Source organism: Pan paniscus, chromosome 4 (genome assembly GCF_029289425.2).
Source record: "Pan paniscus chromosome 4, NHGRI_mPanPan1-v2.0_pri, whole genome shotgun sequence".
In the NCBI taxonomy this organism is placed as follows: Eukaryota; Metazoa; Chordata; class Mammalia; order Primates; family Hominidae; genus Pan; species Pan paniscus.
Genome location: NC_073253.2, coordinates 129,626,307 through 129,653,735, shown reverse-complemented (window position 1 = coordinate 129,653,735; position 27,429 = coordinate 129,626,307). Strand labels below are relative to the sequence as shown.

General features: G+C 40.1%; 1 protein-coding gene across 30 annotated transcripts in view; it reads left to right on the top strand.

Moving 5' to 3' along the window:
- The window catches only part of CDKL3 (cyclin dependent kinase like 3), a 134,802-nt gene that overhangs the window by 15,917 nt on the left and 91,456 nt on the right, over positions 1-27,429 (top strand). For 14 of the 30 annotated variants that reach the window (XR_008625435.1, XM_055112673.1, XM_055112674.1 and 11 more), the window contains one exon: positions 4,655-4,833. Coding sequence is in view for 25 of the 30 variants with exons in the window: in XM_055112673.1 (XP_054968648.1) it covers positions 4,655-4,833 (179 nt within the window). In the remaining 5 variants the exon portion in view is untranslated. Of the gene's footprint in view, positions 1-4,654; positions 4,870-13,754; positions 24,471-27,429 lie in introns of those variants that run through there. The other 16 variants (XM_055112668.1, XM_055112669.1, XM_055112672.1 and 13 more) reach the window with 5 other exon arrangements.

The following is a 27,429-nucleotide window of genomic DNA, read 5'->3' as shown; positions in this document are numbered from 1 at the left end:
TCTCACCATGTTGCCCAGGCTTGTCTCAAACTCCTGAGTTCAAGTGATCTTCCTGCCTCCGTTTTCCAAAGTGCTGGGATTATAGGCATGAGCTATCATGCCCAGCCTGAAGTGGTATCTATTTTTTTTTTTTGAGACGGAGTCTCACTCTGTCACCAGGCTGGAGTGCAGTGGCACGATCTCAGCTCACTGCAACCTCCGCCTCCTGGGTTCAAGCGATTCTCTTGCCTCAGCCTCGTGAGTAGCTGGGACTATAGGCACATGCCACCATGTCCGGCTAATTTTTGTATTTTTAGTAGAGACGGGGTTTCACCATGTTGGCCAGGATGGTCTCGATCTCCTGACCTCATGATCCACCTGCCTCGGCCTTCCCAAGTGCTGGGATTACAGGCGTGAGCCACCGCGCCCGGCTCCTGAAGCGGTATCTTAATGTGCTTTTTAATGTCTGTTTTTGTTCACATTATATCCTTAGGTCTTGGAATAGTGCCTGGCATATAGTAGGCCCTCAATTAAAATTGTGGTAGTTAAAAAGGATTTATATATTTTGACAGATGGCAACTTTAAAGTGGCTCAATTAGAAAGGCTTACCCTAAATTAATTTTTTGGCTATTTATGGAGGGAGACTGAGTCAAAACAAGAGCCAGTCTCAAAGATTTATGGTAGTAAGTTGTATAAACAAGGAAAGATCCCAGATTTCTGTCACTGAGACATTTCTACTTGTGCTGTGATACTTTACAGGTGATGAGTATGTGCTTCTGTAATTCATTTGATAAAATTTTTAAATGCCTTCTCTTTGTTCTAGGCACTATACTGAGCACGAGATATTAATTGAACAAGACAGTTGTGTATATTGCCCTCACGGAGCTTATGGTTTAGTGGGGGTTTCAGACAAGTAAACAGACAACAGTACTGCATGACAGATGCTATGAAGGGGGAAGTGCAGATTGATGTGAACATATAGAAGGAGCATCTAATACTAACATATAAGCTGAGTCCTGAGGAAATAGCTGGCTTGGCCAGGCAGTTGGAGCAGCATCAACAAATGCATAGAGATTAGACAAACCCTGGCAAATCGGGAAACTAATATTCTATAGGCTAGGGAAAGGAGGTTAATAGGGTAAGTAGGGGCCGAATCTCACAAGGCCTTATAAGCCATTTTAGGGAGTTTAAAATTTATCCTGCAGGATGAGGAATCCTTGAAGCAAAGAAGTGACATGATCAGGCTAGGCACGGTGGCTCACGCCTGTAATCCCAGCACTTTGGGAGGCCGAGGCGGGCGGATCACAAGGTCAAGAGATCGAGACCATCCTGGCCAACATGGTGAAACCCCATCTCTACTAAAAATACAAAAATTAGCTGGGCATGGTGGCGCATGCCTGTAGTCCTGTAGTCCTAGCTACTCAGGAGACTGAGGCAGGAGAATAGCTTGAACCCGGGAGCCAGAGGTTGCAGTGAGCCGAGATTGCGCCACTGCACTCCAGCCTGGTGACAAAGCAAGACTCTGTCTCAAAAAAAAAAAAAAAAAAAAAAAAAAAAAGTGACATGATCACACATCTGATTTTAAAATAGTACTGTGACTTCATTGTGGAGACTGAATTGGAGAGCACGAATGTGAATTCAGGGAGACCAGTTGATAGATTTGTGTATTAATTTTGTGAGACAGCTGGGGAGACCTGAACTAGGAAGAGCAGTAGTTAGGTTAAGGGAGTGTGGGGAGGGAGAAAAATGCCCTTGGTTTCTGGCTTGCGTTATGGAGTAAGTGGTGGTTCCATTCACTGGAATAGGAGATTGTTGAGAACCAGTAGGTTTGGGGGAGAAGAAGACGCTTTTAGTTTTAGATTTGCTGAATTTAAAGGGCCTGTACTTAGTTTTGTGGGATTTATTGTGGACTTTCACTTCTTGTGGAAACCAGGAGAAATATCTGTTAGACGTAGAAATGTTGAAATTATCAGTAGTATATGGACAGTTACTAAAGCTATAAGAATAGATGAATCATATACAAAAATCAACTAAAAATAAAGATTTGATTGTAAGATCTGAAACTGTTAAACTACTAGAAGAAAACGTGGGAAAAGTTCTATGACATTGGATCTGGGCAATTATTTTTTAGATATGAACCCAAAAGCACAGGCAACAGAAGCAAACATAGATAAATGGGATTACATTAAACAAAAAAACTTCTGCATATCCAAGGAAACAATAGAGAGAAGAGAGAACCCACAGAATTAGAGAAAATGCTTGCAAACCATACATCTAATAAGAGGTTAATATCTAGAATATATAAGGAACTCAAATAAATCAATAGTAAGAAAACAAATAACCTGATTAAAAATTGGGCAAAGGACCAGGTACAGTGGCTGATACCTGTAATCCCAGCACTTTGGGAGGCCAAGGTGGGAGGATAGCTTGAGTCCAGGAGTTCAAGACCAGACCAGGCAACGTGGCAAAACCATGTGCCTTTAAAAAAATAAATAAAAAATGGGCAAAGGTTGCTGGGTGCAGTGGCTCACACATGTAATCCCAGCATTTTGGGAGGCTGAGGCAGGTGAATCACTTGAGGTCAGGAGTTTGAGACCAGCCTGGACAACCTGGTGAAATCCCATCTCCACTAAAAATACAAAAATTAGCTGGGCGTGGTGGCATGTCCCTGTAATCCCAGCTACTCAGGAGGCTAAGGCAGGAGAATTTCTTGAACCCAGGAGTCAGAGGTTGCAGTGAGCTGAGATCGTGCCACTGCACTCTAGCCTGGGCGACAGAGCAAAACTCTGTCTCAAAAAAAGAAAAAAATCAACCTAAGTGTCCATTAAGGATGAATGCATAAAGGAAATGTAGTATGTATACACAATGGAGCACTATTCAGCCATAAGAATAGAAGGAAATCCTGTCATTTGTGATGATGTGGATAAACCTGGAGGACGTTATGGTAAGTGAAATAAGTCATACAGAGGACAAATACCGCATGATCTTACTTACATACAGAATCTATAAAAGTGCAACTCATAGAAGTAGAGAGTAGAATGGTAGTTACCAGGGGCTAGAGTGGGGGTGGTTGGGGAGATGTTGGTCAAGGGATACAAAAATTCAGTTAGAAAGAAGGAATAAGTTCAAGAGATCTATTATACAAAATGGTAACTAGTTAATAACAATGATTGTATTCTTGAAAATTGCTGAGAGTAGAATTTAAGTGTTCTCACCACAAAATAAGTATGTGAGGTAATGTTAATTAGCTTGATTTAACTAATTTTACAATGTATACATATTTTAAGACAACATGTACATGATATATACAATTTTAATTTATCAATTAAAATTAACAATGTTAAAAAATAATTCAGGCCGGGTGTGGTGGCTCACACCTATAATCCTAGCACTTTGGAAGGCTGAGGTGGGAAGATCACTTGAGCCCAGCACTCATGATCAGCCTGAGCAACATAACCAGACCCTGTCTCTACAAAAAAAATTTTTTAATTAGCCAGTAGTCCTAATACTGTAGGCTGTAGGACTACAGACATGCGCTTATAGTCCTAGCTACTCAGGAGGTTGAGGTGGTAGGATTGTCTCAGGTGGTAGGCTCCTTGCTTGAGCCCAGGAGTTTGAGGCTGCAGTGAGCTTTGATTGTGCCTTTGCACTCTGGTCTGGGCAATGGAGCAAGACCCTATCTCTTTAAAAAATAATTTCTTAAAAAGAGTTGATCAGATTGAGATGGAGCAGCCAGTAAGTGGGGAGAAGCCCAAGAGTGTTGTCCCTATAACCAAGTGACAAAAGTGGCTCCCCCACCCCACAAAAAAGAGAGTACGTGAGATTGACCAGGAAACTTGATACATATGAAGAGAAGAAGGCCTAAGACAAGGACCCTATGTTTTAGGAACAGACAGAGAAAGAGGAGCTGCCAGGTAGGTAGGAGGAGATTGGGAACATTTTAGGTCTCAGAAACCAGGAATGTAGGAATAGTTGGCATTTTTTTATGCTATGAAATCAAGTACGATATGGGTGGAGAGGTGGCTAGTGGATGTAGGAAAAATGTAGATAGCTTTGGCTAGAGAAGTTTAATGCAATGTAGGAACAAAAGAGAAGGTTACATTATCTTGAGTGACTGGGTCAGAAAGTGAAGACTATGAGTACAGATAATGTCTCAAGAGGTTTAGCTGTGAAGGACATGAAAGGGCAGGAACTGGAGTGAGACATAGGGTTAAAGGAAAGTAAAATTTCAATAAGTTATTTTTCTTTCTTTCGTTTTTCTTTCTTTTTTTCTTTTTTTTCTTTTTTTAGAGACAGGGTCTCACTCTGTTACCCAGGCTGGTCTCAAACTCCTGGCCTCAAGTGATCCTCCTGCCTTGGCCTCCCAAAGTGCTAGGTTTACATGCATGAACCACCACTCCCAGCCTCATTAAGTTCTTTTGGTTTTTCTTACAGGAATGTTATTTGCCTTTTTAGTATTATGTCTGTTTTCTTAGCTTCATTTTATTTTGAGGTGATGGATGGGGCAAGAATTGAAAACATATAACTATATTTGCATTGTGTAATTAATCCTTTGCATGTGGTAAGGAAATAACTTTACTATCTTAATTAGCTAGATTTTCTCAGTATAATTTTTGAGAGATTCTGGATAATGAAATCTCATTTTAATGTATTTTGTATTCTGTTTGTTTTTTAGATCATTCATCGAGATATAAAACCTGAGAATATTTTAGTATCCCAGTCAGGAATTACTAAGCTCTGTGATTTTGGTTTTGCACGAACACTAGCAGCTCCTGGGGACATTTATACGGACTATGTGGCCACACGCTGGTATAGAGCTCCTGAATTAGTATTAAAAGATACTTCTTATGGAAAGTATGTGTATTTTGGGATCCTGTCAGCCTTTCCTAGGTATCTCTTTTTTTGTTTGTTTTTTGAGATGGCGTGTTGCTCTGTCACCCAGGCTGGAATGCAGTGGTGCAATCTCGGCTCACTGCAACCTCCACCTCCCAGGTTCAAGCAATTCTCCTGTTTCAGCCTCCCAAGTAGTTGGGACTACAGGTGCACACCACCACTCCTGGCTAATTTTTGTATTTTTAGTAGAGACGGGGTTTCACAATATTGGTCAGGCTGGTTTCGAACTCCTGACCTCAGGTGATCTACCTGCCTCGGCCTCCCAAAGTGCTAGGATTACAGGCGTGAGTCACTGCGCCTAGCCTCCTAGGTATCTCTTTTATCCCTTGGTATGTGCTTGTATACCTGTCACCCCTAATACTGATACATTCTGCCCTCTGCATCTAGGTTGGGGCTAAGAAGAGGGACACCTTTAAAGGTAACATAACAGATCCTTTAGGTACCTGCATTGCTGGCTACTGCTACTGCTACGCTCACTCAGCTCTCACAGGCTGAATGGACACAGCTCCAGAAGACCTATGCAGACATCCCTCAGTGTGTATCTATATTTGCTTTAAGCTGTGCCATGCCCTCGGCAGAGTTCCCTCTTCTGTTTATCTTTAGCCTCTACATTCTGCAAAGATTTAAAATCATTTACCTTACTCTGCTAGTGTTGCAGTAGGAACTGCCGAGTTTCCCATTTCCTGGAAAAATGGTACCCTTTTTGTGAAGACTGGCAAATAATTTTAAATTGTACTGTTTTAGGTGCAAAATTTAGCCAGGCGTGGTGGCATGCACCTGTAGTCCCAGCTACTCGGGAGGCTGAAACAGGAGAATTACTTCAAAAGTAGCATGATCTCGGTCTAACATAAAACAGCAGCCTAAAATATAAATAATCAATCTTGAGCATAAAGAGATAAAAGTATGTAATTTAATACCTGATTTAATAGAATACATGGAGGAGGATAATTCTTGTGCTTTTCCTAGAAATTATTATTGTGTTATTATAATAATATGTAATATTAATGAGTACTTACTTTCTGCCAGAAACTGTTCTAAATGCTTTAGATACATCAAATAATTTAATCCTTACAACAACCCTATGATGAAGTTGCTACTATTAGCATTCTCATTTTAAACAGTAGAACACTAAGACACAGAGGTCAAGTAATTTGCCTGAAGTCACATAGCTGCTTAATAGCAGAACTGAACCAGGATTCTAACCCAGGTGGTCTGGATTCACAATCCATTCCCCTGGGTACCTTTTCAACTGTACCTACCGTTGATACCCTGTACAGACTGTCTCTGTACCTTCATCTATAAAATGGAAATAATAATAGGACTCACTTCATAGGTTTGTGATGAGGATTAAATGATTTGATATATGCTCAATAAATATCTACTCTTACTCAAAGTCCTCAAAAATTTTTTCTTTATTTCTTTTTTGCCTCTGGACATAATGTAGCCTGCATAAGATCTCTCTGTCTCAGTTTTACCCTCTTTTGATGATGTAGCTTAAATTCCTTTTCTGATATACTCCCTAGCCCCCCAATCCTAGTTGACATCTTTTAGTACATTATCTGTAAATTTTGTGTCAGTTAATATTTAACATGGGCTAGTTCTTTCTCTAGCTCTTTTTTTTTAACCTCCCACTAAAAGTTAAGTTCCTCAAGGATAGGCATAATCTCTTGTATTCTGCATAACCAAACTTGGTGCCTGGCCCACAGTAAGGTTGGATTCTAGGAGACTTCACATTGTGTTTGAAACAAATTTGCTAGTGAGTCCATTTTGAAAACTTTTATTGTAAAAGAAAACACAGACACAGAATATCTCACATAACAAATGGATAGCTCCACCACCGGATCAAAAAATAGGATTTTGCCCACCACCCCAGAAAACCCTTTGTGTGCCCTACTGCAGTTGTAACATGCTCCCTTCCCTACAAAGCAACCACGATACTGATTTTTATTGTAATCATTTCCTTGCATTTTTTAAAATAATAGAGACAGGTCTCACTATGTTGCCCAGGCTGTCTCGAACTCCTGCCCTCAAGCAGTCCTTTTGCCTCAGCCTCCCAAAGTGCTGGGATTCCAGGTGTGAGCCACCAGGCCTGGCCATTTCCTTGCATTTTAAAGAAGTTTTGTCACCCAAATGTGCATCCATTTAGTTTAATCTAGCCTTTTTTGAGATATGATTCATATATCTTACAAGTCACCTATTTAAAATGTACAAGTAAGTGGTTTACAGTGTATTCACAGAGTTGTACAACCATAACCATAGTCAATTTTAGAACATATTTATCACCCCAAAACGAAACCCTGTACCCACTGTAACTCTCCATTTCCTCCCAACCCTTCCAGGCCTAGATAAACTCCTATCTGCTTTCATTCCCTATGGATTTGCCTATTCTGGACATTTCATATAAGTAGAATTATATAATATATGGTCCTTTGGGACTAGCTTTTTTCACTTAACATAGCATGTATTAGTACTTCATTTCTTTTTTTTTTTTTTTTTTTTTTTTTTGGCAGAGTTGGGGTTTTGCCATTTGGTCTTGAACTCCCTACCTCAAGTGATCTGCTCGCCTCGGCCTCTCAAAATGCTGGGATTATAGGCATGAGCCACCGTGCCCAGCCAGCACTTTATTCCTTTTTATGGCTGAATAATATTCCACTGAATGGATAGAGCTCTTTTTATTTACCCATTCATCAACTCATGGACATCTGGGTTATTTTTACTTTTTAGCTATTATGGGTAATGCTGCTATGGGTGTCCATGTACTTGTTTTTGTATGGACATATGTTTTCATTTCTTTTGGGTATATACTTAGGAGTTAGAATTGTGGGTCATACAGTAACTCTATGTTTAGTCTTTGAAGAACTGCCAGACTGTATTCCAAAGTGTTTGTACCATTTTACATTCCCACTAGCTGAGTGTGAGAGTTTCAGTGTCTCCATGTCTTTGCTAGCACTTACCATTATGTTCTTTTGTTTAATAGCCATCCTAGCCTTTTTTTTTTGAAGTAAACTTTATTTTGGGATAATTTTAGATTTACAGAAAAGTTGCAAAGATAGTATAGAGAGTTTCCCCATAGTCCTCACCCAGTTTCTGTTTACCCTAATATTATCATATTTCATTACTATGGAGGTTTAACTTTTATCATCTCTTTTTAATTTATTACTTGAATACTTTTATAAATGGACATTTCCCCTTATTTGGTTACCTAATGGTATAGTTCATATAGAGAAACTGGGTAAATGCTTGATTTATTTATCAATTTTAAAGATGAATTGGCTCCAACAGGTGACCTCCAAAAGCAACTAATTAATTTTTTTAGATATATCATTATGAACTCATGGACTTAAACATATTTAATGGGTTTCAATGCATTGCAATTATCGGGGCAAAAAGATAATACCTTTTCCCGGCTGGGCACGGTGGCTCATGCCTGTAATCCCAGCACTTTGGGAGGCCGAGGTGGGCGGATCACCTGAGGTCAGCAGTTCAAGACCAGCCTGACCAACATGGAGAAACCCCGTCTCTACTAAAAATACAAAAATAGCCAGGCGTGGTGGTGCATGCCTGTAATCCCAGCTACTCGAGAGACTGAGGCAGGAAAAACGCTTGAACCTGGGAGGCAGAGGTTGCGGTGAGCCGAGATCGCACCACAGCACCTCAGCCTGGGCAACAAGAGCGAAACTCCATCTCAAAAACAAAAAAAGGTAATACCTTTTCCCTACCTGTAACAAGAGTCACAGCCAATACCCTTATAACAAAAGATAGGTTAGCAAGAGAAAAGCGTGACAAATTTAACAAAGTTCTATGTGACATGGAAGCCTTCATAAATGAAAACCCAAAGACCCAGGGAGAACACTGTCTGATTTTATGCTGTTTGCTGAAAGGAGTGGATAGGTGTAGAGAAACATGATTGGGCAAAAGGAGTATGATCTAATGGTAATAAACCCAGCAAGGCCTGTTTGTTCAGATTCTTCCTGGCCTCTCTGTTTTGCATTCCTTCCTTCCAGGTATGGGCAGGACCTCTCTGGAATGAAGGTCTTATGACTTACTTTCAAGGGAGGTGGATCAGAGAGTGACCATTCTATGTTTTATGGCTTGCTTTGGGGAAGAGGATCTAATCTGCTCTGGAGGTGGGCAGGCGGAAGAGGAATCCTGGTTTCTGTGATACACCTTGGGGGAGAAAGGAGAGCAGGAGAAGGTCAGAGAGATTTTGTTTCTGAGGCCCTCCTAATCTCCTTCAGTTCAAAGTCTGTATCATGCCAAAGCACCATACTTTCAGGTATCATAGTCTAAGCCTGGACACAATTATTATTATTATTGAAGTTCAAAATCAGTGGGTGCTGTCAGGCCTCTGAGCCCAACCTAAGCCATCATATCCCCTGTGACCTGCACGGATACATCCAGATGGCCTGAAGTAATTGAAGAATCACAAAAGAAGTGAAAATGGCCTGTTCCTGCCTTAACTGATGACATTACCTTGTGAAATTCCTTCTCCTGGCTCATCCTGGCTCAAAAGCTCCCCCACTGAGCACCTTGTGTCCCCTGCCCCTGCCTGCCAAAGAACAACCCCCTTTGACTGTAATTTTCCATTACCTACCCAAATCACATAAAACAGCCCCACCCCATCTCCCTTTGCTGACTCTCTTTTCGGACTCAGCCCGCCTGCACCCAGGTGAAATAAACAGCCTTGTTGCTCACACAAAGCATGTTTGGTGGTCTCTTCACACGGACACGAGTGAAAGGTGCCTTTTCAAGGTGGCTTCCCAAGTCCTTTTAACAGGACCTAGTATGTAGTCTCTGATACTTTCCTTGTGACCTGACTGACAAGATAGCAGTCCAGGCTCATTTTTCACATGTTTTTGCCCCAGACCTGGTATCAGCCATATTATGTCTTTTTTAAAAACAGCATTATTGAGATATTTTTATATAGTACAGTTCATCCATCTGAAGTAAATTTCAGTGGTTTTTAGTGTATTCGCAGATATGTACTACCATCACCAGTCAGTTTTCATCACCTCAGTAAAAACCCCATACCCTTTATCTATGACACCCCTATACCTCTGAACTCCCTCCCTAACCCTAAGCAATCACTACTCTCTTCTCTATCTTTATAGATTTTTATTTATTTTATTTTTTTTGAGACAGAGTCTCTCTCTGTCACCCAGGCTGGAGTGCAGTGGCGTGATCTCGGCTCACTGCAACATCTGCCTCCTGGGTTCAAGCAATTCTCCTGCCTCAGCCTCCTGAGTAGCTGGGACTACAGGCGCATGGCACCACACCCGGCTAATTTTTTTTTGTATTTTTGTAGAGCTGGGGATTCACCATGTTGTTCAGGCTGGTCTCGAACTCCTGACCTCGTGATCGACCTGCCTCGGCCTCCCAAAGTGCTGAGATTACAGATGTGAGCCACTGCACCCAGCCTATGGCTGGCTTTTTTATTTTGTAGAGACAGGGTCTGGCTATGTTGACTAGGCTGATTTTGAATTCCTGGGCTTAAGTGATCCTCCCGCCTCAGCCTCCCAATGTGTTAGGATGATAGGTGTGAGCCACCACCCTGAAGCCTGACTTTTTTATTCTAGCTACTCTAATGGGTGTGAAGTGGTATCTCATTGTGGGTTTGATTCACATTTCCCTAATGTCTACTGAGGTTGAATGTCTTTTTGTGTGTGTGTGTGCTTATTGGCCATTTGTATATTGTCCTTGGAGAAATGTCTGTTCAGATCCTTTGCCTATTTTTAAAATGAGTTGTCTTTTTATTATTGAGTTGTAAGAATTTTCTGCATATCCTAGATACAAATTCCTTATCAGATATGTGATTTACAAGTATGTTCTTCCATTTTATGGGTTGTGTCTTCACTTTCTTGATTCTGTCTTTTGATTTTCAAATGTTTTTAATTTTAAGAAGTCCAATTTATCTGTTTCTTTTGTTGCCTATGCTTTTGGTATCATATTTCAAAATTGTTTGCCAAATCCAGGGTTATGAAGATTTACAGTTACATTTTCTTCTAAGAGTTATAACTTTAGCTCTAACATTCAAGTCTGATCCATTTGAGTTAATTTTTGTATATGCTATAAGGTAAGAGTCCAAGTTCATTCTTTTGCATTTGGCTATCCAGTTGTTGTCCCAGCACCATTTGATGAAAATATTGTTCTTTCCCCATTATGGTGTTGGGCTCTTTTTGAAATTCAGTTGACTATAGATGTAAGTGTAACTGCTCAAGGGGTTCACCTTGCCCGCTGCCTAGACAGAGCCGATTCATCAAGACGGGAATTGCAATAGAGATAGAATAATTCACGCAGAGCCGGCGTGAGTGTGCAGGAGACTGGAGTTTTATTATTACTCAAATCAGTCTCCTTGGGCATTCAGGGAGCAGAGTTTTTAAGGACAACTTGGTGGGTAGAGGGAGGCCAGTGAGCTGGGAGTTCTGATTGGTCAGGTTTGAAATCATAGGGAGTGGAAGCTGTCTTCTTGCACTGAATCACTTCCTGGGTCTGGGGCGGCCATGAGATCAGATGAGCCAGTTTAGCAATATGGGTGGTGCCAGCTGATCCATCAAGTGCAGGGTTTGCAAAATATCTCAAGCACTGATCTTAGGAGCAGTTTATGGAGGGTCAGAATCTTGTAGCCTTCAGCTACATGACTCCTAAACCATAATTTCTAATCTTGTGGCTAATGTTAGTCCTACAAAGGCAATCTGGTCCCCAGGCAAGAAGGAAGTCTGCTTTGGGAAAGGGTTGTTACTGTCTTTGTGTTAAACTATAAACTATAAACGAAGTTTCTCCTGAAGTTAGTCCAGCCTACGCCCAGGAATGAACGAGGACAGCTTGGAGGTTAGAAGCAAGATGGAGTCAATTAAGTTAGATCTCCTTCACTGTCTCAGTCATAATTTTGCAAAGGTGGTTTCATAAGGGCTTATTTCTAGAATCTCAATTCTGTTCCATTGATCTGTAAGGCTGTCCTTTTTCCAGCAACGCACTTTCTTTCCTTTTTTTTTTTTTTTTTGACAAGATCTCATTCTGTTGCCCAGGCTGGAGTGCAGTGGCATGATCTTGGCCCACAGCAACCTCCACCTTCCAGGCTCAAACAATCCTCCCACCTCAGCCTCCTGAGTAGTTGGGACTACAGGGGTGCACCACCAAGCCTGGCTAATTTTTAAATTTTTTGTAGAGACGGGATTTCACCACGTTGGCCCGGCTGGTCTTGAATGGCTGGGCTCAAGCAATCTGCCTGCCTTGGACTCCCAAAGCATTGGGATTACGGGCAGGAGCCACCGCACGCAGCCGACACACTGTCTTAATGACTATTGCTTTGTAGCAAGTTTGAAATCAGAAAGTGTGAGTCTTTCTACTTTATTTACTTTTCCAAGATTGTTTTGGCTATTCTAGGTCCCTTCCAATTCCATATGAATTTTAAGATCAGCTTCTCAATTTTTGCAAAACAGACATCTGAGATTCTGATATGGATTACATTGTATCTGTGGATTAGTTTGGAGGTTATTGCTGTCTTAAAAATGTTAACTCTTATTCTAATCTGTGAATTTAGAATGTTTTGCCATTTATTTAGATCTTCCATAATTTTTTCTTTTTCTTTTTTTTTTTTTTTTGAGACAGAGTCTTGCTCTGTCGCCCAGGCTGGAGTGCAGTGGCACAATCTCGGCTCACTGCAAGCTCCGCCTCCCAGGTTCACGCCATTCTCCTGCCTCAGCCTCCCGAGTAGCTGGGACTACAAGCGTCCGCCACTACGTCTGGCTAATTTTTTGTATTTTTTTTAGTAGAGATGGGGTTTCACCGTGTTAGCCAGGATGGTCTCGATCTTCTGACTTCATGATCCACCTGCCTCGGCCTCCCAAAGTGCTGGGATTACAGGCGTGAGCCACCGCACCCGGCTTCCATAATTTTTTCAACAATGTTTTGTAGTTTTCAAAGTATACATTTTGCACTTGTTTTGTAAAATTTATTCTTAAGTATCTTATTCTTTTTGATGCTATCATGAATGGAGTTTTCTTAATTTGATTTCAAATTGTTCATTGCACGGGCATAAAAATACAACTTATTTTTGTATATTGAGTTCATATTGAAGTGGTGTCATTGTCTGGAGTAAATACCCAGGGTTCGTCATCTTGTGCCAAGGAGATGAAGGACATGGACATGCATGAGGAGTGAGTTTAGGAGCAGAGGTTTAATAGGCAAAAGAAAGAGAAAGGAGAACAGCTCTCTCCCTAGTGAGAAAGAGGGGCCTCCTAAAGCAAAATCTGGCCCGCAGCAGACTGCATTAGATTTTATAGGCAGGTTTGAGGAGATGGTGTCTGATTTATGTAGGGCCCACAGATTGGTTTGACCAGGTGTGACAGTTACATACTGCAAGGGGAAGGCTGGTTGCCCCACTCTAATCTTATTATGCAAATTGGATCTTTGCCTGGCTGGGGCCATATTGTCTTCTTACTCTACATGTGGTTTGGCAAAGAGAAGGGAAGATGGAGCCACCATTTTGAACATGCTTAGTCCCAGGTAGCCTTTTCCTATTGGCACAACTGCTGGCATTCACCTGTGCAAGCTTACAGCTTGCGTGTCTGTGTCTGCAGCACAATTTTACAGGCTGCTTTTTGTTAGAAAAGAAAATGATTTGGGGCTGCTTTTCATTAAAAGGAAAACGTTACTGAGGATCCAGTACCCTCACTGCCTGCCTAAATAATTTCTTCTTAACTCATATCATTATCATGCAACTTTGCTGAACTTGTTTATTGGTTCTCATAGTAGTTTAGTGGATTCTTTAGGATTTTCTACATAGAAGATCATGTCATCTGTGAATAGATATAGTTTTACCTTTTTGCTGGTCTGGATGCCTTTTATTTCTTTTTCCTGTCTAATTGTGCTGACTAGAATCTGCAGTACAATGTTGAACAGAAGTGGCAAGAGCAGACATCCTTGTCTTGTTCCTAATCTTATCGGGAAATCATTCAGTCTAAGTCTGATATTAGATGATTTTTCATAGATGCCTTTTATCAGGTTGGGGAAGTTTCCTTTTATTCTTAGTTTGTTGAATGCTTTTATCATGAAGGGGTGTTGGATTTTATCAAATGTTTTTTCTTTGTCTATTGAAATGATCAAAATGAGAAATTTTTTTGGTTTTTATTCTATTGATGTATTATATTACATTTATTGGTTTTTGGATATTGAACTAACCTTGTGTTCCTAGAATAAATCCCAGTTGGTCACAGTGCTTAATTCCTTTTATATGATGCTGGATTCAGTTTGCTAGTATTTTGTTGAGAATTTTGTGTTCACATTCATAAAAGATATTTGTAGTTCTCTTTTTTACTGGTTTGGGTATCAGGGAAATACTGGTTTTAAAAAATGAGATGGGATGTGTTCCTTCTGTTTTTTGAAAGAGTTTGTGAAGACTTGGTATTAATTCTTCTTTAAATGATAGAATTCAGTAGTGACATCATCTAGGCCTGGGCTTTTCTTTGTGGGTAGTTTTTAAAAAAAATCATTAATTCAGTCTTTTCACTTGTTAAAAGTTTATTGAGTTTTTATTGAGCCAGTTTCAGTAGTTTGTGTTTTTCTGGGAAACTATTCATTTAATCTAAGTTATCTAATCTGTTGGCAAACAATTATGTATTCCTTTATAATCTTTTTAATTTCTGTAAAGTCAGTAGTAATGTCACCTCTTTCATTTCTGATTCTAATACTTTGAGTTTTCTCTCTTTTGCTCTTGGTCATTCTAACTAAATGTTTTTCAATTTTGTTGATTTATAAAAAAATAGCTTTTAGTTTCATTGATTTTCTCTGTTTTCTTATTCTCTATTTAATGAACTTTTGCTTTTTAAATATTTCCTTCTTTTTGTTTGCTTGGTTTAGTTTGCCCTTCTTTTTCCAGTGTCTTAAGGTGGAAGGTTAGGTTACTGATTTGGTATCTTTCTTCATATAGGCATTACAGCTATACATTTCCCTCTCTGCTTTACTGCATCCCACAAATGCTGGTATGTTGTGTCTTCATTTTCATTAGTCTCAAAGGATTTTCTTTTTCTTTTTCTTTTTCTTTTTTGAGACAGGATCTTGCTCTGTTGCTCAGGCTGGAATGCAGTGGTGTGATCTCGGATCACTGCAGCCTTGACTTCCCCAGCTTAAGTGATCCTCCCACCTCAGCCTCCCGAGTAGCTGAGACTACAGGTGTGTGCCCTCATGCTTGGCTAATTTTGTTCATTTTTTTGCAGAGACGAGGTCTCACTGTGTTACCCAGCCTGGTCTCAAACTCCTGTACTCAAGTGACCCTCCTACCTCTCTGCTTCCCATAGTTTTGAGATTAAAGGAATGAGCTACTGTGCCCAGCCTCAAAGTATTTTCTGATTACCCTTTTGATTTCACCTTGTACCCATTGGTTATTTTGTCGAATGTAGTTTAATATCCACATATTTGTAAATTTCCAAAATTTTTCCTGCAATTAATATTTAATTTTATTCCATTGTAATAAGAGAATATACTTTGTGTAATTTCTGCCCTTTTAAATTTACTGAGGTTTATTTATGGTCCAGCACATGGGCTATCCTGGAGAATGTTCCATGTGACTTGAGAACAATATATAAATGTATATTCTATTGTTGTTCTGTAAAGTGTTCTAAAGATAGTTATTAGGTCTAATTTGTTTATCATGTTGTTCATATTTTCTCTTCTTGATTTTCTAATTGGTTTAGACATGCTTATCATTATTACAGTTTTCTAATAGATTCCCCCTTTATCATTATGAAATTTCCCTCTTCATCTCTAGTAACATTTTTTTGTTAAAAGTCTATTTTGTCTTGTATTAGGGCAGTCTTTTTAGTTTTCTTGTGATTGTTGATTGCATGATATATCTTTTTCACAACCTTTACTTATAATGTTTGTATATCGAATATAAAGTATATCTTGCCTAAACAACATATAGTTAGATCATGAGGTTTTTTTCCCCCTCCAGGCTGACAGTCTCTGCCTTTTGCTGGATTGGTTAATCTGTTAACGTTTAATGCCATTATTTTTATTTATTTATTTATTTTTTGTGAGACAGAGTCTCACTCTGTCACCCAGGCTGGAGTGCAGTGGCACGATCTTGGCTCACTACAACTTCTGCCTCCGGGTTCAAGCAGTTCTCCCTTCCTCACCCTCCTGAATAGCTGGGATTACAGGCATCCACCACTATGCCCGGCTAATTTTTGTATTTTTAGTAGAGATGGTGTTTCACCACGTTGGCCAGGCCGGTCTCAAATTCCTGACCTCAAGTGATCCACCCACCTAGGCCTACCAAAGCTCTGGGAATACAGGTGTGAGCCACCGTGCCCGACCCCATTTAATGTTATTATTGACGTAGTTATAATTACATCTGCCATTTTAGTTTTTTGTGTTTGTCTCATGTTGTTTTCTTGTTCCTCCTTTGCTGCATTATTTTGCATTAAATGATTATTTCCTAATTATTTTAATTTCTTTAATAATTTTTTTTACTATCTGGGTGTGTGTGTTTTGAGATAGAGTCTCGCTCTGTCACCCAGGCTGGAGTGCAGCAGGGCAATCCTGGCTCACTGAAACCTCTGCCTCCTCTTTTCAAGTGATTCTCCTGCCTCAGCCTCCTGAGTAGCTGAGATTTCAGGTGTGTGCCACCAAGCCTGGCTAATTTTTGTATTTTTTTTTTAGCAGAGATGGAGTTTCACCATACTGGCCAGGCTGGTCTCGAACTCCTGGCCTCAAGTGGTTCTCCTGCCTCAGCCTCCCAAAGTTTTGGGATTTCAGGTGTGAGCCACCGCACCTGGCCTTTACTATATTTTTGAGGGTTGTTCCTTTTTTTTCTTTTTAGTGGTTGCTCTAAGGTTTACACCTTATCAGAATCAACTGATAAGTTCCTATTTATACTAGTTTAATTCCAGTGATACAGGTATAGAAAAGTTATTCTTATGTCATTCTATTCCCTTTTCCATCTTTGTGTGGTATATTTGTTGTACATATTACATCTAATAATGTTACAAACCATTATTACTTTTTCTTTATAGTCATTTCTCTAAACTCAATATAGTTTTGCTCCCTCTCACTTCCTTTTTGATGTCATTAGCAAATATATTACACATATTACATTTGTAATGTTATAGGCCCAATAATGTATTGCATGCATATTATTTTTTCCCTAGGTAGAGGCAGCTCTAATGGCTTGCATATTATTTTGTATGAGGGGTCTTCAAAAAGTTCATGGAAATGCATATTATGAAAAAACTATGCATGACTTTAACTTTTTTTTGCACCAAAATAAACTCACACTAACTTGTTATAACATGTCTGAATAGGATCTAGTTTGAGGCATTAAGAAGGATAATACATCAGTTGGAAAAGAGCCTCTATCAAAACAATATGAATTCTGCTAAAATTGAAGCAAGAACAAGCATCAAATTCATGATGAAGCTTGAGTGGAAGAATGGTGAAAGCATTGATGCTTTATGAAAAGTTCTTTATTTTCCCAATTTTTAAAAAATTTTAAAATGTTAATGTAGAAACAAGGTCTTGCAGTGTTGGCAAAGCTAGTCTCAAATTCCTGGGCTCAAGCAATCCTACTGCATCAGCCTCCCAAAGTGCTGGGATTACAGGCTTGGCTTTATGAAAAGTTTATGGAGACAATGCCTCCAAAGAAACCAGCAGCTTACAAATGGATAACTTGTTTTAAGAAAGGAGGAAATGGCGAGAAAACACCAGGATGGCCCAATAGGAATATCTCCGGTCTACAGCTCCCAGCAAGACTGATGCAGAAGATGGGTAATTTCTGCATTTCCAACTAAGGTACCTGGTTCATCTCACTGGGACTGGTTGGACAGTGGGTACGGCCCACAGAGGGCGAGCCGAAGCAGGGAGGGGCGTCGCCTCACCCAGGAAGTGCAAGGGATCAGGGATTGATTTCCCTTTCCTAGTGAAGGGAAGCCATGAGTGACTGTACCTGGAGGAACATTATACTCCTACCCAAATACTGTGCTTTCCCCATGGTCTTTGCAACTGTCAGACCAGGAGATTCTCTCCCGTGCCTGGCTGGGCAGGTCCCATGCCCATGGAGCCTTGCTTGCTGCTAGTGCAGCAGTCTGAGATCGACCTGGGACACTGGAGCTTGGTAGGGGGAGGGGCATCCGCCATTTCTGAGGCTTGAGTAGGCGGTTCTATGCTCACAGTGTAAACAAAGCAGCAGGGAAACTCGAACTGGGCAGAGCTCATCGCAGCTCAGCAAGGACTACTGCCTCTCTAGATTCCACCTCCAGAGGCAGGGCATATCTGAACAAAAGGCAGCAGACAGCTTCTGCAGACTTAAACGTCCCTGCCTGACAGCTCTGAAGAGAGCAGTGGTTCTGCCAGCATGTCCCCATCTGAGCTCCGATAACAGACAGACTGCCTCCTCAAGTGGGTCCATGACCCCCATGTAGCCTGACTGGGCGACACCTCCCAGTAGGGGCCGATGGACACTTCATACAGGCAGGTGCCCCTCTGGGACGAAACTTCCAGAGGAAGGATCAGGCAGCAATATTTGCTGTTCTGCAGCCTCCGCTGGTGATACCCAGGCAAATAGGATTTGGAGTGGACCTCCAGCAAACTCCAACAGACCTGCAGCTGAGGGGCCTGTCTGTTGGAAGGAAAACTAACAAACAGAAAGGAATAGCATCGACATCAACAAAAGGACATCCACACCAAAACCCCATCCACAGGTCACCAACATCAAAGACCAAAGGTAGATAAAACCATAAAGATGGGGAGAAACCAGAGCAGAAAGGCTGAAAATTCCAAAAACCAGAATGCCTCTTCTCCTCCAAAGGAACACAACTCCTCACCAGCAAGGGAACAAAACTGGATGGAGAATGAGTTTGACAAGTTGACAGAAGTAGGCTTCAGCAGGGTGGTAATAACAAACTTCTCTGAGCTAAAGGAGCATGTTGTAACCCATTGCCAGGAAGCTAAAAACCTTGAAAAAAGGTTAGACGAATGGCTAACTAGAATAACCAGTATAGAGAAGAGCTTAAATGACCTGATGGAGCTGAAAACCACAGTACAAAAAACTTCATGAAGCATACACAAGCTTCAATAGCTGATTTGATCAAGTGGAAGAAAGGATATCAGTGATTGAAGATCAAATTAATGAAATAAAGCGAGAAGACAAGATTAGAGAAAAAAGAGTGAAAAGAAACGAACAAAGCCTCCAAGAAATATGGGACTATGTGAAAAGACCAAATCTACATTTGATTGGTGTACCTGAAAGTGACAGGGAGAATGGAACCAAGTTAGAAAACACTCTTCAGGATATTACCCAGGAAAACTTCCCTAACCTAGCAAGGCAGGCCAACGTTCAAATTTGGAAATACAGAGAACACCACAAAGATACTCCTTGAGAAGAGCAACCCCAAGACACATAATTGTCAGATTCACCAAGGTTGAAATGAAGGAAAAAATGTTAAGGGCAGCCAGAGAGAAAGGTCGGGTTACCTACAAAGGGAAGCTCATCAGACTAACAGTGGATCTCTTGGCAGAAACCCTACAAGCCAGAAGAGAGTGGGGGCCAATATTCAACGTTCTTAAAGAAAAGAATTTTCAACTCAGAATTTCATATCCAGCCAAACTAAGCTTTGTAAGTGCAGGAGAAATAAAATCCTTTCCAGACAAGCAGATGCTGAGAGATTTTGTCACCACCAGGCCTGACTTACAAGAGCTCCTGAAGGAAGCACTAAACATGGAAAGGAACAAATGGTACCAGCCACTGCAAAAACATGCCAAATTGTAAAGACCATCGACGCTATGAAGAAACTGCATCAATTAACAGTCAAAATAACCAGCTAGCATCATAATGACAGGATCAAATTCACACATAATAATATTAACCTTAAATGTAAATGAGCTAAATGCCCCAATTAAAAGACACAGACTGGCAAATTGGGTAAAGAGTCAAGACCCATCAGTGTGCTGTATTCAGGGGACCCATCTCACATGCAAAGACAAATATAGGCTCAAAATAAAGGGATGGAGGAAGATCTACCAAGCAAATGGAAAGCGAAAAAATAAAAAAAGCGGAGGTTGAAATCCTGGTCTCTGATAAAACAGACTTTAAACTAACAAAGATGAAAAGAGACAAAGAAGGCCGTTACATAATGGCAAAGGGATCAATTCAACAAGAAGAGCTAACTATCCTAAATATATATGCACCCAACACAGAACCACCCAGATTCTTAAAGCAAGTTCTTAGAGACCTACAAAGAGACTTAGACTCCCACACAATAATAACGGGAGAATTTAACACCCCACGGTCAATATCAGAGAGATCAACAAGACAGAAAATTAACAAGGATATCCAGGACTTGAACTCAGCTCTGGACCAAGCGGACCTAATAGACATCTACAGAACTCTCCACCCCAAATCAACAGAATATACATTCTTCTCAGCACCACATCACACTTATTCTAAAATTGACCACATAATTGGAAGTAAAACACTCCTCAGCAAATGTAAAAGAACAGAAATCACAACAAACTGTCTCTGTGACCACAGTGCAATCAAATTAGAACTCAGGGTTAAGAAATGCACTCAAAACCGCACAACTATATGGAAACTGAACAATCTGTTCCTGAATGACTACTGGGTAAATTACGAAATGAAGGCAGACATAAAGATGTTCTTTGAAACCAACGAGAACAAAGACACAACATACCAGAATCTCTGGGACACAGCAAAAGCAGTGTATATAGGGAAATTTATAGCACTAAGTGCCCATAAGAGAAAACAGGAAAGATCTAAAATTGACACCCTAACATCACAATTAAAAGAACTAGAGAAATAAGAGCAAACAAATTCAAATTCAAAAGCTAGCAGAAGGCAAGAAATAACTAAGATCAGAGCAGAACTGAAGGAGACAGAGACACAAAAAGCCCTTCAAAAAAAATCAATGATTCCAGGAGCTGGTTTTTTGAAAAGATCAACAAAATAGATAGACTGCTAGCAAGACTAATAAAGAAGAGAGAAGAATCAAATAGATGCAATAAAAAATGATAGAGAAGATATTACCACTGATCCCACAGAAATACAAACTACCATCAGAGAATACTACAAACCCCTCTACACAAATAATTAGAAAATGTAGAAGAAATGGATAAATTCCTGGACATATACACTCTCCCAAGACTAAACCAGGAAGATGTTGAATCTCTGAATAGGCCAATAACAGGTTCTGAAATTGAGCCAATAATTAATAGCCTACTAACCAAAAAAAGTCCAGGACCAGATGGATTCACAGCCAAATTCTACCAGAGGTACAAAGAGGAGCTGGTACCATTCCTTCTGAAACTATTCCCATCAGTAGAAAAAGAGGGACTCCTCCCTAACTCATTTTATGAGGCCAGCATCATCATGATACAAAAGCCTGGCAGAAACACAACAAAACAGAATTTTAGGCCAATATCAATGATGAACATTGATGCAAAAATCCTCAATAAAATACTGGCAAACCAAATCCAGCAGCACATCAAAAAGCTTATCCACCACGATCAAGTCAGCTTCATCCCTGGGATGCAAGCCTGGTTCAACATACACAAATCAGTAAACGTAATCCATCACATAAACAGAACCAATGACAAAAACCACATGATTATCTCAATAGATGCAGAAAAGGCCTTTGACAAAATTCAACAGCAGTTCTTGCTAAAAACTCTGAATAAACTAGGTATTGATGGAATGTATCTCAAAATAATAAGAGCTATTTATGACAAACCCACAGCCAATATTATACTGCATGGTCAAAAACTGGAAGCATTCCCTTTGAAAACTGGCACAAGACAAGGATGTCCTCTCTCACCACTCCTATTCAGCACAGTATTGGAAGTTCTGGCCAGGGCAATCAGGCAAGAGAAAGAAATAAAGGGTATTCAATTAGGAAAAGAGGGAGTCAAATTGTCTCTGTTTGCAGATGACATGATTGTATATTTAGAAAACCCCATCGTCTCAGCCCAGAATCTCCTTAAGCTGATAAGCAACTTCAGCAAAGTCTCAGGATACAAAATCAATGTGCAAAAATCACAAGCATTTCTGCAAAAATCACAAGCATTTCTATACACCAAGAACAGACAAACGGAGAGCCAAATCATGAGTGAACTCCCATTCACAATTACTACAAACAGAATAAAATACCTAGGAATCCAACTTACAAGGGATATGAAGGACCTCTTCAAGGAGAACTACAAACCACTCCTCAAGGAAATAAGAGAGGACACAAACAAATGGAAGAACATTCCATGCCCATGGACAGGAAGAATCAATATCGTGAAAATGGCCATACTGGCCAAGGTAGTTTATAGATTCAATGCTATCCCCAAAAAGCTACCACTGGCTTTCTTCACAGAATTGGAAAAAACTACTTTAAAGTTCACATGGAACCAAAAAAGAGCCCGCATAGCCAAGACAATCCTAAGCAAAAAGAACAAAGCTGGAGGCATCACACTACCTGACTTCAAACTATACTACAAGGCTACAGTAATCAAAACAGCATGGTACTGGTACCAAAACAGATATATAGACCAATGGAACAGAACAGAGGCCTCAGAAATGACAGCACACATCTACAACCATCTGATCTTTGACAAACCTGACAAAAACAAGGAATGGGGAAAGAATTCCCTATTTAATAAATGGTGCTGGGAAAACTGGTTAGCCACATGTAGAAAGCTGAAACTGGATCCCTTCCTTTCACCTTACACAAAAATTAACTCAAGATGGATTAAAGACTTAAATGTAAGACCTAAAACCATAAAAACCCTAAAAGAAAACCTAGGCAATACCATTCAGGACATAGGCATGGGCAAAGACTTCATGACTAAAACACCAAAAGCAATGGCAACAAAAGCCAAAATAGACAAATGAGATCTAATTAAACTAAAGAGCTTCTGCACAGCAAAAGAAACTATCATCAGAGTGAACAGACAACCTACAGAATGGGAGAAAATTTTTGCAATCTGTCTATCTGACAAAGGGCTAATATCCAGAATCTACAAAGAACTTAAACAAATTTACAAGAAAAAAACAACCGCATCAAAAAGTGGGCAAAGGATATGAACAGACACTTCCCAAAAGAATACATTTATGCAGCCAACAGACACATTAAAAAATGCTTATCATCACTGGTCATCAGAGAAATGCAAATCAAAACCACAATGAGATACCATCTCATGCCAGTTAGAATGGCAATCATTAAAAAGTCAGGAAACAACAGATGCTGGAGAGGATGTGGAGAAATAGGGACACTTTTACACTGGGAGTGTAAATTATTTCAACCTTTGTGGAAGACAGTGTGGCGATTCCTCAAGGATCGAGAACTAGAAATACCATTTGACCCAGCAATCCCATTACTGGATATATACCCAAAGGATTATAAGTCATGTTACTATAAAGACACATGCACACGTATGTTTATTGTGGCACTATTCACAATAGCAAAGACTTGGAACCAACCCAAATGTCCATCAATAATAGACTGAATAAAGAAAAATGTGGCACATATACACCATGGAATACTATCTAGCCATAAAAAAGGACGAGTTCATGTCCTTTGCAGGGACATGAATGAAGCTGGAAACCATCATTCTCAGCAAAATATCACAAGGACAGAAAACCAAACACCATGTGTTCTCATAAGTGGGAGTTGAACAATGAGAACACATGGACACAGGGAGGGGAACGTCACACACTGGGGCCTGTTGGTGGGTGGGGGCCTGGGGGAGGGATAGCGTTAGGAGAAATACCTAATGTAAATGACGAGTTGATGGGTACAGCAAACCAACATGGCACACATATACCTATGTAACAAACCTGCACATTGTACACATGTACCCTAGAACTTTATAGTAATTTAAAAATTAAAATTAAAAAAAGAAAGGAGGAAATGATGTTAAAAATGAAGCCTGCAGCAGCAGACCATTCACATCAACTTGTGAGGAAAACATTTATCTTGTTCATGCCCTAATTGAAGGGGACGATTGCCCTAATTGAAGGATGATTAATAGTAGAAACAGTAGCCAACAGTATAGACATCTCAGTTGGTTCAGCTTACACAATTCTGACTGCAAAATTAAAATTGAGCAAACTTTCCACTTGATGGATGCCAAAACCGTTGCAACCAGATCAGCTGCAGACGAGAGCAGAACTTTCAATGGAAATTTTAAACAGGTGGCATCAAGATCCTGAAGCATTTCTTTGAAAAACTGTGACAGATGATGAAACCTGGCTTTACTAACATTATCCTGAAGACAAAGCACTGGCTACCAAGAGGTGGAAGTGGGCTGGTCAAAGCAAAACAGTCCAGTCAAGACCAAAGGTCATGGCAACGGTTTTTTTGGGATGCTCAAGGCATTTTGCTTGTTGACTTTCTGGATGGCCAGAGAATGATAATGTCTGCTTCTTGTGAGAGTGTTTCGAGAAAGTTAGCCAAAGCTTTTTTTTTTTTTTTCTTTCAGACAGGGTCTGGCTCTGTCACCCAGACTGGAGTGCAGTTGTGGGAACTTGGCTCACTGCAACCTCTGTTTCCTGGGCTCAAGCAATCCTCCCACCTCAGCCTCCCAACTAGCTGGGACTACAGGTATGTGCCACCATGCCCAGCTACATTTTGTATTTTTTGTAGAGATGGGGTTTCACCATGTTGTCCAGGCTGGTCTCGAACTCCTGAGCTCAAGCACTCTGCCTGCCTTGGTCTACCAAAGTGTTGAGATTACAGGCATGAGCCACTACACCTGGCCAAAAGTGAGCCAAAGATTTAGCAAAATAAACGTCTGGGAAAGCTTCACCAGAGTGTCCATCTCCACCATGACCATGCTCCAGCTCATTCCTCTCATCAAACGAGGGCAATTTTATAAACATTTTGGTGGGAAATTATTAGGCATCTACCTTAAAGTCCTGATTTAGTTCCTCCTCATTCTTTTTTTTCCTAATCTTAAAAAATCTATAAAGGGCACCCATTTTTCTTCAGTTAATAATGTAAAAAGGACTACATTGACGTGGTTAAATTCCCAAGACACTCAGTTCTTTAGGGACATACTAAATGGCTTGTATCACTGCTTACAAAAGTATCTTGAACCTTATGGATCTTACACTGAGAATAAAGTTTATATTTTTATTTTTTCTTAGAGTATCATTATTATTATTATTAATTTCTTTTTTTGAGACAGGGTCTCACTCTGTTGCCCAGACTGGAGTGCAGTGGCGCGATCTCACCTCACTGCAATCTCCACCTTCCAGACTCAAGCAATTTTCCTGCCTCAGCCTCCCAAATAGCTGGGATTACAGGTGTGTGCCACCATGCCCGGCTAATGAGAATAAAGCTTATATTTTAATTTTTATCTTTTAATTCCATTATCATGAACTTTTTGAAGTCCCCTTGTATAATTGCTTTTTAAAATTAATTAACAGTGTGGTGGCTCACGCCTGTAATCCCAGCACTTTGGGAGGCCGAGGTGGGTGGATCACAAGGTCAGGAGATGGAGACCATCCTGGCTAACATGGTGAAACCCCATCTCTACTAAAAATACAAAAAATTAGCCGGGCGTAGTGGCGGGCGCCTGTAATCCCAGCTACTCTGGAGGCTGAGGCAGGAGAATGGCGCCAACCCAGGAGGCGGAGCTTGCAGTGAGTTGCACTCCACTGCATTCCAGCCTGGGCGACAGAGCGAGACTCCGTCTCAAAAAAAAAAAAATAAATAAAATAAAATAATTAAATTAAATTAAATTAATTAACAGAAGAAAAGAGAAAATTCTGCATTTATATTGCCTTTTATAATTACATAATTACCTTTACCAGTGCTCTTTGTTTTTTCATGTGGATTTTTTATTTTTTTGAGACAGGATCTCACTCTGTTACCCAGGCTGGAGTGCAGTGGAGTGATCGTGACTCACTGCAGCCTCAACCTTCTGGGCTCAATCAATCCTCCTGCTTCAGCCTCCCAAATAGTTGGGACTACAGGCATGTGCCACCACACCCACCTAATTTATTTTTTTGTAGAGACAAAGTCTCACTATATTGCCTAGGCTGGTCTCGAACTCCTGGCCTCAAGCAATCTTCCCACCTCAGCCCTCAAATGTGCTGGGATTACAGGTATGAGGAACTGTACCTGGCCTTCCTGTGGATTTGAATTACTGTCTGGGGTCACTTGCTTTCAGTCTTAAGAACTTCATTCAGTATTTCTTGTGAGGTGGATTGGTTAGCAACAAATTCTCTCAGTTTTTGTTTATTTTGGAAAGTCTTAACTTTCACCTTCATTTTTGAAAGATATCTTTGCTAGATATAGACGTTTTTGTTGAGAGGTCTTTTTTGAGCACTTTTAATTGTTGTACCACTATCTACTGGTCTCCATTGTTTCTATTAAGAAGTCTGTTGTTAATCTTACCAAAGTTCTCTTGTAAGTGATGATTTGTTTTTCTCATGCTGCTTTCAAGATTTTCGTTTTGTATGATGTGTTAGTTTGTGGATTTCTTTGTGCTTATTGTTCTTGGAGTTTGTTGAGCTTCCTGTATTTGTGGATTATTGTTTTGCAATAAATGTGGGCAGTTTTTCTCCATTATTTTATAAAATATTTTTCTATTCTCCCCACTCATTTTTGTATTCCCAGTATACATATTTTGGTGTTTCACATTTCTCTGAGGCTCTGTTATTTTTTTCATTCCTTTCACCTTCTGTCTTTCAGCTTACATAATTTCTATTGGTCTTGTCTTCAAGTTCATGAATTATTTTTTCTGCCTGTTTAAATCTACTGTTGATTTCCTCTCGTGAATTTTTAAATTTCAGTTATTGTACTTTTCAACTCCAGAGTTTCCACTTGGTTCTTCTTTATACATATATACATGTAATTTATATCTCTTGATTGATATTCTCTATTAATATTTGATGTGACACTGTCATTATACCTTTCTTCTTTAATCATGCTTTCCTTTAGTTCTGTGAACATATTCATAATTGTTATTTTGAAATATTTTTCTGCTAAATCCAACATGTAGTTACTCTTATAGGCAGTTTGGGTTGCCTGCAGTTTTTCTGGTGTATGGGTCATCTCTCATACATTTCTTTGCATGCTGTGTAATTTTTGTTGGAACTTGAACATTTTAGATAACATACTGTGGGAACTCTGGGTATGGGACCCCTCCTTCTGGGACTTGTTACTGTTATTTGCTTGTTTGTATCATGGCGACTGGCTAAATTATTTTCATGGAGCCAATACCCCCAGCCCCCCAACCCACACACACAGTATTAAACCTCTTTAGTTGCTCCTCAGGGAGGCACAGCTTTGGGTAGGCTCACAGTCACTCTGAGATGACAGTGGTATTGATAGGTTTATCTTCCTTTCTTTCCCTGGCTACTCCTAGCTGTTAAACTCCACTCATCGATAGCTTTGTGCTCTATTATTTTCAACATTGCCTTGGGGCTTAAATAGCTCTACAAACTGTTCCAATCAAATTGTGGCTCCTTTGAAGGAGTAGTTTCTGTGCTCAATATTTAATATTTGTCCTGGCCCCAGGAAAGCATCTCCTAACTGTGTTATTCCCTGGTTC